Source organism: Hippocampus comes, unplaced genomic scaffold, assembly GCF_001891065.2.
Source record: "Hippocampus comes isolate QL1 unplaced genomic scaffold, H_comes_QL1_v1.1 scaffold39, whole genome shotgun sequence".
Lineage (NCBI taxonomy): Eukaryota > Metazoa > Chordata > Actinopteri > Syngnathiformes > Syngnathidae > Hippocampus > Hippocampus comes.
In genome coordinates this window covers 3,554,563-3,570,479 of record NW_017842054.1, presented here as the reverse complement: position 1 = coordinate 3,570,479, position 15,917 = coordinate 3,554,563, and the positions used below count along the sequence as shown (strand labels likewise).

The window sequence follows — 15,917 nt, the reverse complement described above, 5'->3', positions numbered from 1 at the left end:
GGGGGGGGGGGGGGGGGCCTATCGTATGGCCACTGTATCACGTCTTTAGCTCGCAGTGGAGATTTATTGTCATTAGGAGATTCCTTCACAAAAGCAGAAGGGATCAGCGTTTCTTCAAGTGACCCCCCAACTCACCCCTTTCCCGGTGGGCTGTCCTATGGGGGGGGGACACACACCCTTTGATCCGTACCTTCCCGCCCTCGGGGGTTAAGCTGTGCTTTCGCAAATGAGTTTGACATGATGGGCCACTTCCTAATTGGCCAATTGGCTGCCGCTCTTTCTGCTTTCACAATGTGTGTTTTGCCTTCTCCATCTCGCCGCGTTAGCTCGGAGGACGTGCCAAAGCGGGCGTATGCATGATAGCTCGCGTGCTAGCGATGCTCTTTTTCAGTGTCAACACGCGCTGACGGTGATGTGACAGCTTGATATGGTTACTACAAATTACAGTATATTTATAAAAACGTTACGAGAATATGACTTTTTATATTCCAAGCTGTCTTAAAACACATTTTTATTTGAACTCAGAATGAGACTCTGCATTGTTGTCATGTTTCGCTATATTTACTGCACTTTTTACGGTTGTTTCAAAAGTGTTCCAGCGATAATGATGAATTGAGATTATTATTATTATGATGGTGACAATACAGAATTCAAATTCTATTACATCGGAAAAGTCATAATAAAATATCGGAAAGCGTTCTCAGCCCGATGCAGTGCAGTTCGATCCCGATGCTACCAACCACAAGACTAAACACACATTGACAATTGCCCTCCATTGCGGTGATTCATGTGTTAAATTCCATTAACTTGTGCATGACCAAGTTGCCATTTGAGGGGCTCTCCCTCTTCGAATCGTAAACGGACTCTGTTTTGCCAACATGTGTCATCTCTGTATTCCTCGGGGAGTCTCCCATGTTCTCTCGTCATCCCGCTGAAGGCTACTGCAGCTTTTAATCCATCAGAGACTAGATCAGAACGGAGGCCTGGCGGTGTCGAGTCCCACCCTGCAGCATGCTGCTTGTGAAACACCCAAGCTAACCTCCCTCCACCCCCCACGCCTCCCAATCCTCCTTCCAACCTCTCCCACCTCCACCTCCATCTTTCTCACAATCAGATTAGATAGTCTAATAGTGAGGGGAAGGCTTGATGCCAGTGAGGCCCTGCAGGCTTGCAAGAACAGGTGGCCGTACACCGAAATGGCTTCTCAGGCCCTGCCGTGCGCTAACGCTGCATCCGCTTCGGCCTGTTCAATGTCCAGCGGTGGGAAAGTTGCATCGTTTGACGACATGAAAAGTAGACCCGTGTGGTGTCGGCCAAGACCCAGATGCACACACGCAGACTAACCAGCCAAGCCGACGATCGATCATTACGTCATGCACTAGGCCATGACCCTGAAAGACTCTCCACTAATTGTCCCAAGTCTGCAGATATCAGAGTCCTTCTGGGTTTAAATTCCATTAACAGTTCTTTAATGTATTCATCCATTCAGTAATTTATAGATTTCCATTCTCTTTTGTGATATGAATTTCTTTATAAAATAAGGGGCTTTTTTTTTTCTTTTTCAAAAATGTTGTTGCTCGACTTTTGGCTTTGTCCCTTTCAGTCAAAGGTCGCCACAGCGAGTTCCTCACATGATATGTTTGGCTCAGTTTTTATGGCGATTGCCCTTCCTGCTTCAGCCCATCCACGATAGTGGCTGGGAAACGGCGAATAGCGTTTAAGGGTCTCACTGAGGGACCCGTCGGGATGCTACCTCTCGCCCTGACCGGCAATGCCCAGTGTCCAAAATCAGGGATGCTACAAATTGAGCCATCCCGCTGCCTTTTCATTAAAAATGTAATGAAACAAAATATGTTTTTGTGGGGATATAACAAATTAAAGGCATGTCAGTGCTAGTCAATAACTAAAATTCATTTGACCTCTGCTAACTTCATGCCAACTTTCCCGTAAGCGCGCGACTATGTGATGTCTTGATCCACCTGCGGACCGTTACTCAGATGGATGACCCGCTAACCTTTCCCAATGACCTCTTAAGATTGGTCCGCCTGCACTTCTTCCATGGGAAAACCCCTTCCCTCCAAAACACTGACCTCCCTCCCCTGTGCTGAGGGAGCGTGCCTGGCCAGCCGCCTCACACCAAGACGGATTGCGAGGGGACTCCGAATTTGTCTGGTCAGGGAATCCTCGGCCCCAGGCACGGCTAATTACTTTCTAATGTGATGACGACTCTTTTTGAAGAGGTGCTTTCTCGCCGGCCAAATCCCTCTAAAAGCATCTGGGAAGGCCAGAGGGGTGGCTCGGGTTACTTCCGTGCCTGCCGTGATACATTTGTCGGTGGGACGCCCGGGCTCCAGAGGACATCGCCCGCTGTTGCAGAGCCTCGCAAGCGACTGTGACGGAGGCTGCACCCTGCGCCTGAAACCCGACACTCAACTAATGGTCACAAATGTGTTCGCAGAGGTCTCCCACATGAACCCGCGCATGCACGTTGGTGCTGCGCCATCACCTCGGCATTCTCATCGGGTTGTTGCTAAAATAGGAGCAGATTTAATTCGTTTTAACAGGTTAAATTTAGGAGCGATTTAATTTTTCTTCCTCCCCCAGGGCTCCCTTCATGAGTTGAAAAGTGTCATTTACTTAAAGGCCACAACGGTGAAGAAAGACGAACCGCGACTAGGGAGAGGTTTACTGTTAATGCAAACGGACAGCAGTAAATTGTGCGTTAAGTCTAGACGCCAATGAATGTGCGTGCTGAATGCTAACAAACTCATCTGTGTAAGAACGTCCTGTCTTCAAATAATTATTTTAGGAACAATAACAGTAGCACAAGTCACTGATAGTGTAGGTACGTGGAGAACATTCAAACTGCTAAACATAGAAACTTTCTAGCCTGTGAGGCAAATGTGCTAATCGCTCACGACTACGCCAAGCTGCCATTTAGTGGGCATAGATTGCTTTGAAACGATAGCCGGATTGCAAATGAGAGCGTAATCAATGTCAGGGAAATGCCTTTTGGAAAATGCAGGTGTCTTGAGCCTTTGATGGGCACTTCACAGGGATTTTCTGCAACCTTTCAAAAGGCAGCGTTATCCCCTTGCAGCGGAGCGATCCCTGATTAGCTGTCAGGTGATAGCGGGCCGCCCCCCTTTGTGCTGCACCGCAGGCCATGTGGTCAGCGGTCAGCAGTCTCCCAGGCTGAAGTGACGGACCGTGACACCTCATACAGCTGAATGAGACCACTTGGTCTTTACAAAGAGACGCCCCATAGCGTTGAATTGAAAGGGATCTCATGGAAAACGGATACTTTGGATTGGTTGGCCACTTGGTTGGCTCGTGGGTTGCTTTGTTTTCTGATCTGTTCTCTGTTGCGCTTCCTTAGTCAGTTGGTTGGTCTGTTGGTTGGTTGGATGGGTGGGTGCGTTGGTTCAATCAGTTGCTTGGTGAGGCGCTTGGTCAGATTGTAAGTCAGCCGGTGGGTTGCTTTGTTTTATCACTGAAAATGGGTCCATTTGGTTGGGGTGGTTGGTCTCTTGGATGGTTGTGTGGGTTGCTTGGTCATTTTCTTGGCTGCTAGCTTGCTTCGATGGTAGGTTTGCGTTGTCGGTTACATTGTTCGTCTGGCGGTCGGTGAGCAGCAACTCTTGGTTGGTTGGTTGAGTAGCGCCACCGAATTCATAAAGGCAGAATTTTGAACCGGGGACGTATGAACTGTTGTACAGTGTCTAGCATATTTACTGAATGATAATGTACCTCAACGGAGACTTTTTTACTTCATCGAAACTCAACATGTTTTAAATTTAAGTTTGAAATGGTATACCAGTGACCACTTCTCCACACATATTCAAACCTGTTTGATTTGAATCAATGTTCTGGTCCAAAACACAGGCCCTTAAAGGCGATTGCAATGCATTAAGCCAGCCGACTCGCGAGACCTGCTTGCTCCCTAAATGAATTTGAAGGGGGCCGGGGGGCTAACAAGGTTTTGTGGGGATCGGGGTTGGTGGGGGGGTTGGGTTGTCATCCCAGCTCCTCTATTTATGGATTATTGTTTAAAAAGTCGATTCTTCACCATTCTGTTTTATATCAACTGGGAATTAAGGAGCCGAAGGGAAATTGTGTTTGCTGCTGTGTGACATGAATGGGCAGCGAGCAGGCACATGCAGGGGGAAGCAAATGCGGTTATGTCATTGCTCTTGGCAAACTATTAGACACAGTAATACCCTCATCTTTGCCGCTCGCCATTCACCTATTTTGTGCCCTTTCGGAAACACCTTATGATGTCGCTTAAGCCCCGTCTGAATGCGAATTGGTTTCAAGGAGGTATGTTGAGCTAATTCGAGCCTGAGTTGTTTGCGGACGTTGCGCAGAGTCTCAGATATACGTGCGTGTGCACTTCCAACGCATCTTTTTTCAAAATGAACGGATTTATATACCATTTTGTTTTTTGTTTTTTATTTATTCGGTGAGGTAAGACAAATGAATGGCTTGAAGCGAGCACGCTGGGCCCCATTTGGAAAAACGAGTGAAAGTGAGAACAGGACTACTTTTAAAAGGTGCTTGTGTCTTTTAATGCTGATAATTTACTTTGTATGCCTATCATAAAGGCCAGAGGTGTCAAACTCATATTTGTCGCGGGCCACATTTTATGACCGTTTCCCTTGGAGGGCCTTGATGACGGAAAAGTTTGGTAACAAGAAAATGCTTACAATATGTCACTGATTTATTACATGTGAAAATTTGAAATTTTGGTCCACATTTTAGCAAGTATTGTGGAAGTTGTCATCTTTGATTTGTTTTCGCGGGCCACTTAAAATGATGTGTCGGCCCACATCTGACCCCCCGGGCCTTGAGTTTGACACCAGTGATAGAGGCAATTATTTCCCTTGCACGGAGGCCACCTTACCTCAGTGAGCAACGAAATAAGAATGCGCACAGGAAAATGGATAACGTGTCTCTTTGCCGGGGGAAAAAAAAAAAGAAAAAAGTGTCCTATTTGAGACGTTCCGTGTAGAATATCAACAGTTCTGAGATCTCCCCCGCACACGGCGCTCATAGGCAAAGCGTTCCCATCACCTCGTTCAACCCTCCGAGAACAATATTGAACACCAAATCTGAATTTGCGGTTTAATGGGCAAAAATGCACCCGGGGGGCCTCATTGTTAAAGTAGCGAGCATTTCTTGAGCGGCCCATTTTTAAAGTGGGCCCTCGCCCGTCCAATATGCATCTGACTATTTAGAGGCGACGCTACCTGAAGAGAAGCGAGGGCTATTACTGTCCAGATAAGTCCATTAGCATTACCTTTGACACAATAATGGATGTGAGATACAATTTTGGGCTCTCCATTTTGTATTTCTAAGGATAATAGGGGGATTATCTGGAAGGCCTTCTGCCGCCGCACTCAAGAGCGAGACCACGCTGAGGACAGAAAGCCCCGGCAACAGTTGTTTTTGCTCTCGCCAAGACCCTCTCGCAAGATAAAGCATGTCATTATTCTATTAAAGACCTACAATTTTTGTAATGGCTGTGGCAGCGGTCGGCAGAAGTGCACGAGGCTTCTTCAATATCCTGGACATTATTTGCTCGTTTAGTTAAATGATCTTTCTAATTACTGCTAATGACGCTGTCTCCCTCGGTTCTGATGCGGCCACATCTTAATACGCCGTGGCATTCTTTTTTCTTTTTTTTTTCATGGGGGGGCTGGTGGGGGGGAGATAATGACCTCTCAGGAGGCTCCGCCGCACGCTGCACACGTGGCAAATTGCCTTGTTTCCTGCCATCTTGTCTTCCTGCAAATCGCTAAATTGAGTTTCAGGGGCCGGAGCATTAGAACGCTTAAGTTTGCTTTCGAAGCTCTTTCCACTGATTGGCTCAGGTCTGCTCTTGCTTATTTGTTGGGTGCATGCTTATATATGGATGTACATTCACTTTGTGATGATGCATTGTGCAATTTAAAACAGGGTGTCCTCGGTTCATGACCTTTTTTTTTTTTTTTAGACCCCTACAGTGGCCGAGTTGCATCAATTGAAGTCAGAATGCGCTGCAGTTTATCACTAAGCTACACGAACACAATCTTAAAAATCATAAGCACAATAGAGTGTTGACTGTTGAGAGGGAATTCGTTCTCTGACCACACTCTCATCTTAAATCAGCTTTTCCCTTTGAAATGAATGGAAGTGCCTTTTATCCGTTCAGACCTTCACCTAGGGTGCCTGCCTTGGCCACCAGGAAGAAGTGTCAGACATGTACGGATATGCACGACTGCCCTGGAGACTCAGCTCTTCGCTCAGCTTCTCAGTATGGCGGTAATGTTAATCATTCTTAGCAGAGGATAAAGAACGTATACCTTCATGTTGTTTCCCATTGTAACTAACCTAATCTATGTTAGCATTAAGTTGGATTTGTTTTAATACACTCTGTGAAACTCTTGGTTTGATGTTTTGTTTGACATCAATTTAACTGTACTTGCTAACCGATGTGGTCCTCGGTTTATGACGGAATTGCGATCCCAGAACATTAAAGGAATGTGCACTTTAGCTTATCATGATGGATTTGATTCATTTTTCAGGTATTACATGATTGAATGTGAGTATGAAGGGTTCTTTATCTATATGCAATTTGGGATAGGCTCCAGCCCTGATGAGGGCAAACTTGCACAGGTGTACCTAATGTTTTGTCCAGAGTGAGGCCGCCCAGGCTCTCTGTCTTCCTCCCACAGTTTCCATTACTCCCATCATGAATTACACGCCCGCGTGACATACGCTTGAATGTAAAAAGGCACGACGCGTCATCTCGACAAATCTTCATCGGCGCGCCACGTCCGGCTGTCTCTTTGCACTTTAAACCACTTCAAATCATTTTCATGGCACCCGCTATTAAAATGTGGCACCTCCACCTATTCATCTTTTTTGGAGGGGGGTCGGGGGAGGGATGGGGCAATATTGCATTCTGTCATCGCATCTCCACACACGTGAGTGTGGCCGTAAATCAAGCGGGTCACGTCGGCTCATGCAGATTCCGCCCCGTCACGCCTGATGACATAACGACCACTTTGGAAGCTCATAAACAGCTTCATTCAAGCAAACCTACGCTGCTCCTTGTCATAAGCTCCCTTCCTGTGTCACAAATTCATCTCCTCCCGTCTTGTCAGCCATTGGCCGTAAATCACTTGTGCACTCTCGCCGTTTGACCTGATGGCGTCCACTGTGAGGTCACCAGAGCGTGGCTGTCGTCCTGATTGGGCAACGTGTGTAATTTGGCCGTTAGCTTGTGCGGGTACAAAAGTGTGAGCGTGCCGCTCCTTTGTACTGTGCATGACGTGACACCCAAGAAAAGCGACTTTGATCACTTCCCATCAACCGCAAGGCATTTGAGTGCGCGTGTGGGTGACAATAGTAAAACTGACTTAATAATGTGGCAGTGGATGCAGGGCCTTAAAAAGGAATTTGACGTTTTAGGCTATCCAGTGGCTAGTAGACATCATTTAAACAATGGCCCAAACGTTCAAGAGGTTCTGGGTTTGAATCTCGACTCCTGCGCCTTCTTGTGTGGCGTTTTGTCCGTTAGCAACCGGCGCGTTCTCACATTTTCTTGTGTTTTGTGTTCGATTTTCATTCACGTGTAGCAATTTGTTTTCAGCTGCAGTCGTTTTTAAAGGCCGCTATGAATTAAATAGATTTGATTTGATTTGAAAGCAATATTGACTTGAAACGATCAAGATTTGACAGTTTATAATTGACAAAGTGAAACTGCAATGGAAAAGTGGCAATAGGATGCAAAATCCAGGAAGGCATTTTTTTTTTCTTAATGTGTCTGAAAATACATTTAATACAAAACAAATGCACCCAATTTGGACTGGAATAGAAAATTTATTGAATGAGGTTATTCCCGGAGCGTTAAATGACAATAAAAACAAGGACATTTGTGTTCCTTAAATGGAACTATTGTGTTTTTTGTTAAAAAATAATATAAGGGGAAAAAAATGTATACATTATATTTTTGTGTGATGCGAAGGCTAAAGTGGTGGATGGGTGGTCAAATTCAACTAAACCGTAGAAAAGGATTTGAATTCATAATACACATGGTGTATTTAATACATACAGGGAAGCTTGGTTGCCTTCTCTTGAGATTTACTGCATATGAATGCCTCCTCATACAGTCAATATACAGGCTATAGCGGGGGTGTCCAAACTTTTGCAGTTTTGCATTTGCATCCAATTTTTTTTTTTTTTTTTTTTTAGCGACACACAGCATATATTCAAAATCACATTTGACACAACCTGCAATGTTTTAAAAAAAGAGAGTGAAATACAAAGTAGGCCAACTCATATCACGCCTATTTAACTAATGAACTGTTTTATATCGAGCTTTTCCAGGTATGCAAAGACACACGCACAAAAAATAAAATAAAATAAAATACAGCTTAGGCAGTAACAAAATGTCTCCAAATTCCCAATAAAAATGTTTCAAAACATTCATTCACAAATCATACTCCCCCATTGAAATGAATGAAAATGCCATTAATCCGTTCAAGCCCCCCCCAAAAAATGGCCTCATCACATTTAACAGAAATTGTGGCATTTTTTCAGAAACAACCATAATACAGTATATAAACAATATCTAATCTCTCGATGGGTTGGCTTTAATGTGTTTAATAAATTAATGTCAAAGTGGGCCTCGGACGGAAAAGTTTGGACACCCCTGCAGGGCTATCGGAACCAGAAGGTGTGCGTCCGTATCAATAGTCAACCTTATTGTACAGGTTGTATAAAGGCAGGGCGGGCAGGTTGCTCCCGGGGTAGTAGAGTGGCGTGGGGAAGGCGATGGAACGTGGTACGGGGACGCGCAGCAAGGAGTTCTCCCGGAAAACCAGCGGCATGCCCACGAGAGTCTGCGCCGACGCGTGCGCCATGTTGGCCGCCTCCAGCTCGACCGAGAGCTGCCGCTTCCATTTGTTCCTGCGGTTCTGAAACCACGTCTTGACCTGCGTTTCTGTCAGCTGCAGGCTGGACGCCAGGCAGGCGCGCTCCGAGCTGCTCAGGTAGCGCTTCATGTCGAACGTGGACTCCAGCTGGTACACCTGGCTGCGAGAGAACACGGTGCGCGTCTTCTTCTTGGCCGAGGAGCCCTGCGGGTGCTTGTCGGCCCCGTCCGACTGCCGCTCCTCCGACAAGGGGGACAGCAAGGCTCGCTCCTGCTCCTCCTCCTTGTTGTAGTCGTGCAGGAGGGGCGGCCTCCTCGCCAGACCCTCGTTGACAGACAGGAGCCCCTTGGCGGGACCTATGGGGCCACCAAGCGTACGTTAGGGTTTTTAAGCATACTTTTATGCACGAGGACCACCACTTGTCAATGCAAAGTCCCCTTGGGATGGATGGGAATGAATAGATTACTCTGCTTAATTTTTATTCCACAAATGCAATATTTAGACTAGTGGTGCCACATAGAAGATATTATTGCAAAGAAGGTTGTCGCCTAGAGTTCGCCTTTCAGTAAGCAACTGCAAGGTGTGTCAGAAAGGTTCTAGGACTGGTGTCACAAAAGATATATTTCAAACCCAAACTACAAATTGTCCCCAAATGATTCAACCAGCATGTCTACAAAGACATCCTGCAGAATTTGTTTCAATTTTTATTCTATAAATGGAATATTTAGACTAGTGGTGCCACACAGAAGATATTATTGCAAAGAAGGTTGTCGCCTAGAGTTCCCCTTTCTGTAAGCAACTGTGTCAGAAAGGTTCTAGGACTGGTGTCACAAAAGATATATTTGAAACCCAAACTACAAGTTGTCCCCAAATGATTCAACCACCGTGTCTACAAAGACATCCTGCAAATTTTGTTTTGTTCAATGCCCAGAGCATCTGACAGTTCCTGGCCAAGCGCTCGTGTCCCATCCATCATGGCTCAGTGTTTGTGTTTTTTTTTCCTCAAGCTCCAAAAATTTTATATTTTCCCTTAATTCCACATTTTCCACTCTCCAAATAAGCATTCGACAAAAAGGTTCCTCCTTGTGTTTCCCAAGTTTCAGTCTTGACCTGCTTGAACACTGCAATGGCCTTGTGGAAGCGTCAAGTAAAGGCCAGGCTGAAGCTGCCGTTTTCCTTCGACGGCCTAAATATTGAGAGTAAATAAAATAGAATCATCATTCCTAACTCAAACTCTTCAGTTCGTTCAGAACATCTTGGAAACTATTTTCCACATCCCACATTTCCAAGCTCTTCCCAGTAAAATTCATAAATTGAAGACATATTGTTCATATTTCCCCCCTGCTTCCACATTTCTTGATTGAATCAAATCATTCCAACTTCAAACTTTCTTGCTCATTCGGGACATCTTGAGAACTATTCACATTGTCAAAAATTCCCAAATTTCTAAAACAACATTTCCAAATTATTTTTGCACCCCCCCCACCCCCCACCCGGAATTGCACATTTCTCAATCACCTATTGAGAACATTTTGCTCATTCGGGACATCTTGAGAACTATTCACATTTTCAAAAATTCCCAAATTTCTAAAACAACATCCCCCCCCCGGAATTGCACATTTCTCAAACACCTATTGAGAACATGCCAATTCTTATAATTTACACTTGAACATTTCAATTAAATCCAGGCCATTTTGGTTGTGCTTTACAGCATTCAAACACATTTTTTTCCAGAGAGCGTTTGCTCTTATTTGTGTGGCACTTTCACCAGAGGACTCACAAAGTGCTTCACATAGTTCGAGATTGCTGTACTCTCGACGAACTACTGCTCCATCCACATTTCTCCACCCTTCGATCAAGTCAAAATTCAAGTCGTCCAAGTCTTGCGTTCTACATTTCAAAACGTATTTTAATTTCACAGCATTTTAATTAATCTTTTCAGCATTTAAACGCAATTCTGGTTCAGAAAATTGCATTCTCTTGTTTCTGTCACAAACGTGACCACGAATGTCATCAAAGTCCTTGATTTATTTCTTTTTTGATTGATAAATCTTGCTTATTTTTTCAGAATTATAATTATTACAGAAATCAAATATTTGACAGATAATCCGAAAAAAAATCTCAACAAATTAAAGCATATCTGATGGCACTGGAATTCCAGTTTTCAGTGTTCACTGAAGAGGCAGCTCAGCGCTTCAAATGAAGTGCTTTCCAAAATTTGGGGGGGCGAGGCTTTATCACCTCGAGTTTTTAATTTCGGGCCATGCGGCCATTAGAAGTGAAATGTGGTCAGCGGGACAACAAAATGACAGCAAATCCACCAGCCTGACCGGTAACGCCATCGGGTTCACGAGCCTAATCGACTTATTTTATTTTATTTTATTTTTTCCGTTTAAATTAACATTTGTTGCGCAAGCATCAAGCGTGCAATGGTGTCATCGCCGCGCACAAGGGTCATAACGTCATTTCACACGCGCGTTTGAACACGGAATTGTTCTAACTTGCAGGGAGCCAGTGAAGGGTGCGCTCTTGCGCTAAATCCGAGGTGACTTTTTTCCCCCTTTTTTTATTTAAATCAACAATACTCAACCCGTCTGTATTAATCTGCCCTCACACACGCGCGCAGCCCCCCCCCCCACACACACTCACACACTCGGCTTCTGCGCGCCATTTAACGCCCAATTGACGACGCACGCAGCAAACACGTCCCATCAATTAGCCGCCTCGATTACATTTGAAATAAGAGCGAGCGAGTGCAACTCATTATTTTCACCGCCGCTGTGACGAGGCCGAGGATGAAACAAGGGCTGCACGAGTGTCACCCATAAAATTCAATTAGAGCCCGATGCAATTAAAAGCCTGACATGTTTTACTTGGATTTAATTTTATATATATGTCTGTGTGCGTGTGTGTGTGTGTGTGTGTGTGTGCGCGCGCGTGTGTGTGTGTGTGTGTGTGTGTATGTGTGTGTAAAAAAAATAATTGCCACATTTTGAAGTCAGCACAAACAAATTAAATCGGCCTCATAATAATAATTACAGTGTCAGCCAATAAAAAAAATAAAAAAGAGAAGCACTTATTGGCACGGCGATTCAGGGATGAGTCTAATACTTGGGTGGCTTTACTCGATTCGTGGAGTGACGGGGGGGGATTTAAATTAACTATAAAAATTAACATGTTACATTTCAGTGCCATCTTTGTAAAGACAGTCCTTAGTTGGACAGTTAGTGTCCTCCTGCAGCCAAGCTACACACATACACACACACAAACACGCACACACCAAATCCCCCCCATGCGCCTAAATAAGGTGAGCAAAAGCACTGATAAACACCACATGAAATTATGAGAAATTGAGCTGAATATTTTACAGTGGTGCCTAACAGTGTCACGATGCAGCGAAATAAGGTTGACCAAAATACCAGAATGGACCGGTAAAGACAGTCCTTAGTTGGACAGTTAGTGTCCTCCTGCAGCCAAGCTACACACATACACACACACAAACACGCACACACCAAATCCCCCCCATGCGCCTAAATAAGGTGAGCAAAAGCACTGATAAACACCACATGAAATTATGAGAAATTGAGCTGAATATTTTACAGTGAGTGGTCCCTAACAGTGTCACGATGCAGCGAAATAAGGTGACCAAAATACCAGAATGGACCATCCTTAATAATTAAAGGCTACCATATTAATGGCATCAAAAGTGAACATCATTGTGTTTGTAAATGCACATTTTTGTTCCTGCTCTTGTTGGTGCTTATCGGACCGAAAAGGTGTATCTGATGAAGCGTCACCAAGCATGCAAGCTAAACAAAATGACCAGAAATACTAGAATCATTTATCCGTAGTAATAAAATATTAGCCAATGAAGAGTATTTAAACGAAGCGTTTTTAGGTTTGTAAATGCAGATTTTCGAATCCAATTCTTGCATTGCGTCTCATTGGATTGGGCAAGTGTTTCCGATAAATTGTCACCGCGTGCAACGAGATGAGATGATGAAAAAGGTAGAATAATAACTCGTGAGAATTAAACATATATCCGAATTCGTGTCATCAAAAACTGAACATTTGTATCTTTAGAAAATGCAAACATTCGGCGCAGCTGTTGTATCGGATCTCAATTGGATCGTGCAGGTGTCGCCAAAATATCAGAAAGCACTGGCGCGTGTACACGCAACCACAATAATCAAGCATTCACATTTTAAAAATCATACGGCGAGTATTGTCTATTCACCTAAGCACGAGAAGGCGTTATGCTGCCGGTGCTGTCCGCGCGCGTGTCGGCGGGCCGGCTCGGAGCAGAAGCAGTCCGCCGCGTCTTCGCCGCCGCTGCACTCCTCCTCGGAGGACACGGACAGCGTCCTCCTCCGCGTCGCCACTAGTCCCTTGGCGAGTTCCTTGCTACCGGAGCGCGGCGGTAGCAGCAGCGAAGGTGGCGGCGGGTGAGGGTGAGGGTGCGGGGCCGCGGTTGGGGTCGGGGGCGCCTCGGACGGCGGCGTGCCCAGGATGGATCGGATGGTGAAGCTGGAAATGGGCCCCGTCGAGCCCTTGCTCCCGCTGTCTTCTGCGCTACTCATGGTCGCCTCATAACACTTATCGATAGGGAGCTCTCCTGTGTCGCGTTATTCCGTTATAATGACAACAAGAAGGAGAAGAGGGGGGGCGGGAAAAAGAAATAAAACAAAACACACATGCACGCGAGACGTCTTTTGTTCGCTTAATAGCGCGGGGGGCTTTTACATTGAAGTGGAGTTGGAGGTGTTTTTTGTCCGTGCGGCGTCGGGGAACGTGAGCGCTTTGGCCGGTCCTCCTCCTCCTCCTCCTCCTCCTCCTCCTCGGAGGCGCCGAAGCTGGCGTGGAGCTTATTTGCATGAAGGTAAACTCCTCCTGGGCCAATCCCGCCAGCCATTACCCTGCGCGCACATTTTAAAACGGAGAGAGAGGAAACAACGCTTCCAATTTTGGCCTGAACAAAATGTGACACCACTTACATTGAAATGCCTTCGTTTCGATTGCCTTCGTTCGTGGTGCACCCCCCCACCCCACCCTAATTGTTTTAATTGATGAATGTTCCCTTCCCAAAGCCGACTTACCCATATACCTCTTTGATAACCTTGTCCTTTAGAACGGGAAGCTTGCCATTTTCCCCCCTCAAAAAGCAATTTTTGTCATATGTCTGTCGGTACAACCAGACAGCCAGTCAAGGTAGCTTTATGGAAGCTCTATGTCCATTTCATACACAAGTTCAACACCAGTCAAATTATCCGGATTTACAAACAAAAGGCATTTAGACATTTAAAATCAAAATAAAGCAATAAAAAAGTACTTTGATTAAACGTTTTAAAATAACATACAGCGCATGAAATTTGATTGTATTTTTTTTTTAAACCAAACAAAAAAAAACAATCATGGAAAGCTTTTTTTAAACAGGCTGGAACAGATCAATAGCATCCCCATTCATTCCAATGGGGAAAGAGTTTTCATGGAACAAATTAAACCTATAAGTCCACTGGACAGGCAATTATAAAATTTTGGGTGGGGGGGGGCAAATACTTGATGATTTTCTTATAAGAGGCATGGCACAGTCGTTACAGAATATTCACTGAATATTTTAAGTATTTTTCACCAGTCACCTGATCGCTTACAAAATGTGTGCTGCACATGGCAGTTTATGTCATGTGACTCATTATCAGCATTTAAGAATTCATTTGGTCATTAACAAGCTAATCTGCCTTGTAATGCAGGACACTGGCTAATTGATTAATTGATTGGCGGTGGTGGGAAGAGAGGTGAGCTCTGTGTGTGTGGGGGGGGGGGGATGCAATTCCCCACCCATCATCACACATACTAGTGGCGGTGAGACAGCTGCAGGGTTGGAGTGGCCACATGATGCCTGTTTGACTTCGTTCTAAGGGAGGTCCGGACACATTACAAATGGCGGCCTTTAATCATGGTGTCAGCAGCCTTCACTTGCAGCATGAATGCATCAGGATGGTCTGGGCGGCGAAGGGTGCGGGGGGAGGGGGGATGGACACTGGCAGGTGATTTTGGTGCTGCAAGAGCTCCGCTGATTATCCGAATTAGGATTTGACATCATACGATAGCAATCCCAAATGAAGGTCATTGATGTCTGCCCAAAAAGGTTTGTCATTGCCTAAAGATGCCACAGGATGGTGGCAAAGCACTTCCTGTGGCATCACAAAAAAAAAAAAAAAAACGACGAGAAGATCTGACCTTTATTTGGAGGTAATCAAAGGCACTTTTAATGGTGGCAGGTATGCGCTGACTCCGGTATTAGTTGAATTTCAGTGTGATTGGTTAATTCTGGGCAGCACGGTGGTCGAATGGTTTGCACCTCCACCTTCCAGCGCAAAAGTCCTGGGTTTGATTCTGGCCCCAGTATGGAGTGTATTGTTGCCTTGCCTGTCTACTTGTGTTGTCTCACTATTTGTGTTCAGAAGTTGTAAAACTGTAGTAAAAATAGTAACCTTATTCATGGCATTTGCCATCATGTGTTAGCATTAATTAAGCTCCTGGGAGCAAAGTGCAACAATCTATGCTAATAGTAAGCTCGTCAATGGTATTTTCAATTATGTATTAGCATTAAGCCAGTGGGAGCCCCCCGAAACTAGTGATGCTAATTGTAAGCTCACCAGTGACATTTCCCATGATATGGTATAGCATTAAGCTAGTGAAAGGGTTCTCAGGGTATTGTTTGATTGTCAGAAATACACCGTGTTATTTGTCTTTTGCCCACGTATTGGGTTTCATTAGATAGTCCTGATCCTGTAGGAAATTTTAATTGTGTATAATGAGTGCGTTTTATCGAACTTCGAAAAAAAAAGAGATTTAGATAACACCCAAATCAATTGTGACTTGTAGCAAAGTGAGATGAGTTTATCCTGGAGATCGTTGTGGAACGTATATGCGCTCATGCTGCCCATGTATCACAAGGGTGGGGGCAAACGTCAGGGACCACGCCTCCCCCAATAC

General features: G+C 45.0%; 1 protein-coding gene across 1 annotated transcript; it reads right to left on the bottom strand.

The window, feature by feature from the left end:
* Positions 1 to 8,486: 8,486 nt before the first annotated feature.
* hmx2 (H6 family homeobox 2) lies at positions 8,487 to 13,724 on the bottom strand. The gene is made up of 2 exons (XM_019859977.1): positions 13,159 to 13,724; positions 8,487 to 9,277 (listed from the first exon to the last, which is right to left on the bottom strand). The coding sequence occupies exons 1-2, from the start codon at positions 13,499 to 13,501 to the stop codon at positions 8,736 to 8,738; spliced, it is 885 nt and encodes a 294-aa protein (XP_019715536.1). The 5' UTR covers positions 13,502 to 13,724; the 3' UTR covers positions 8,487 to 8,735.
* Positions 13,725 to 15,917: the final 2,193 nt, after the last annotated feature.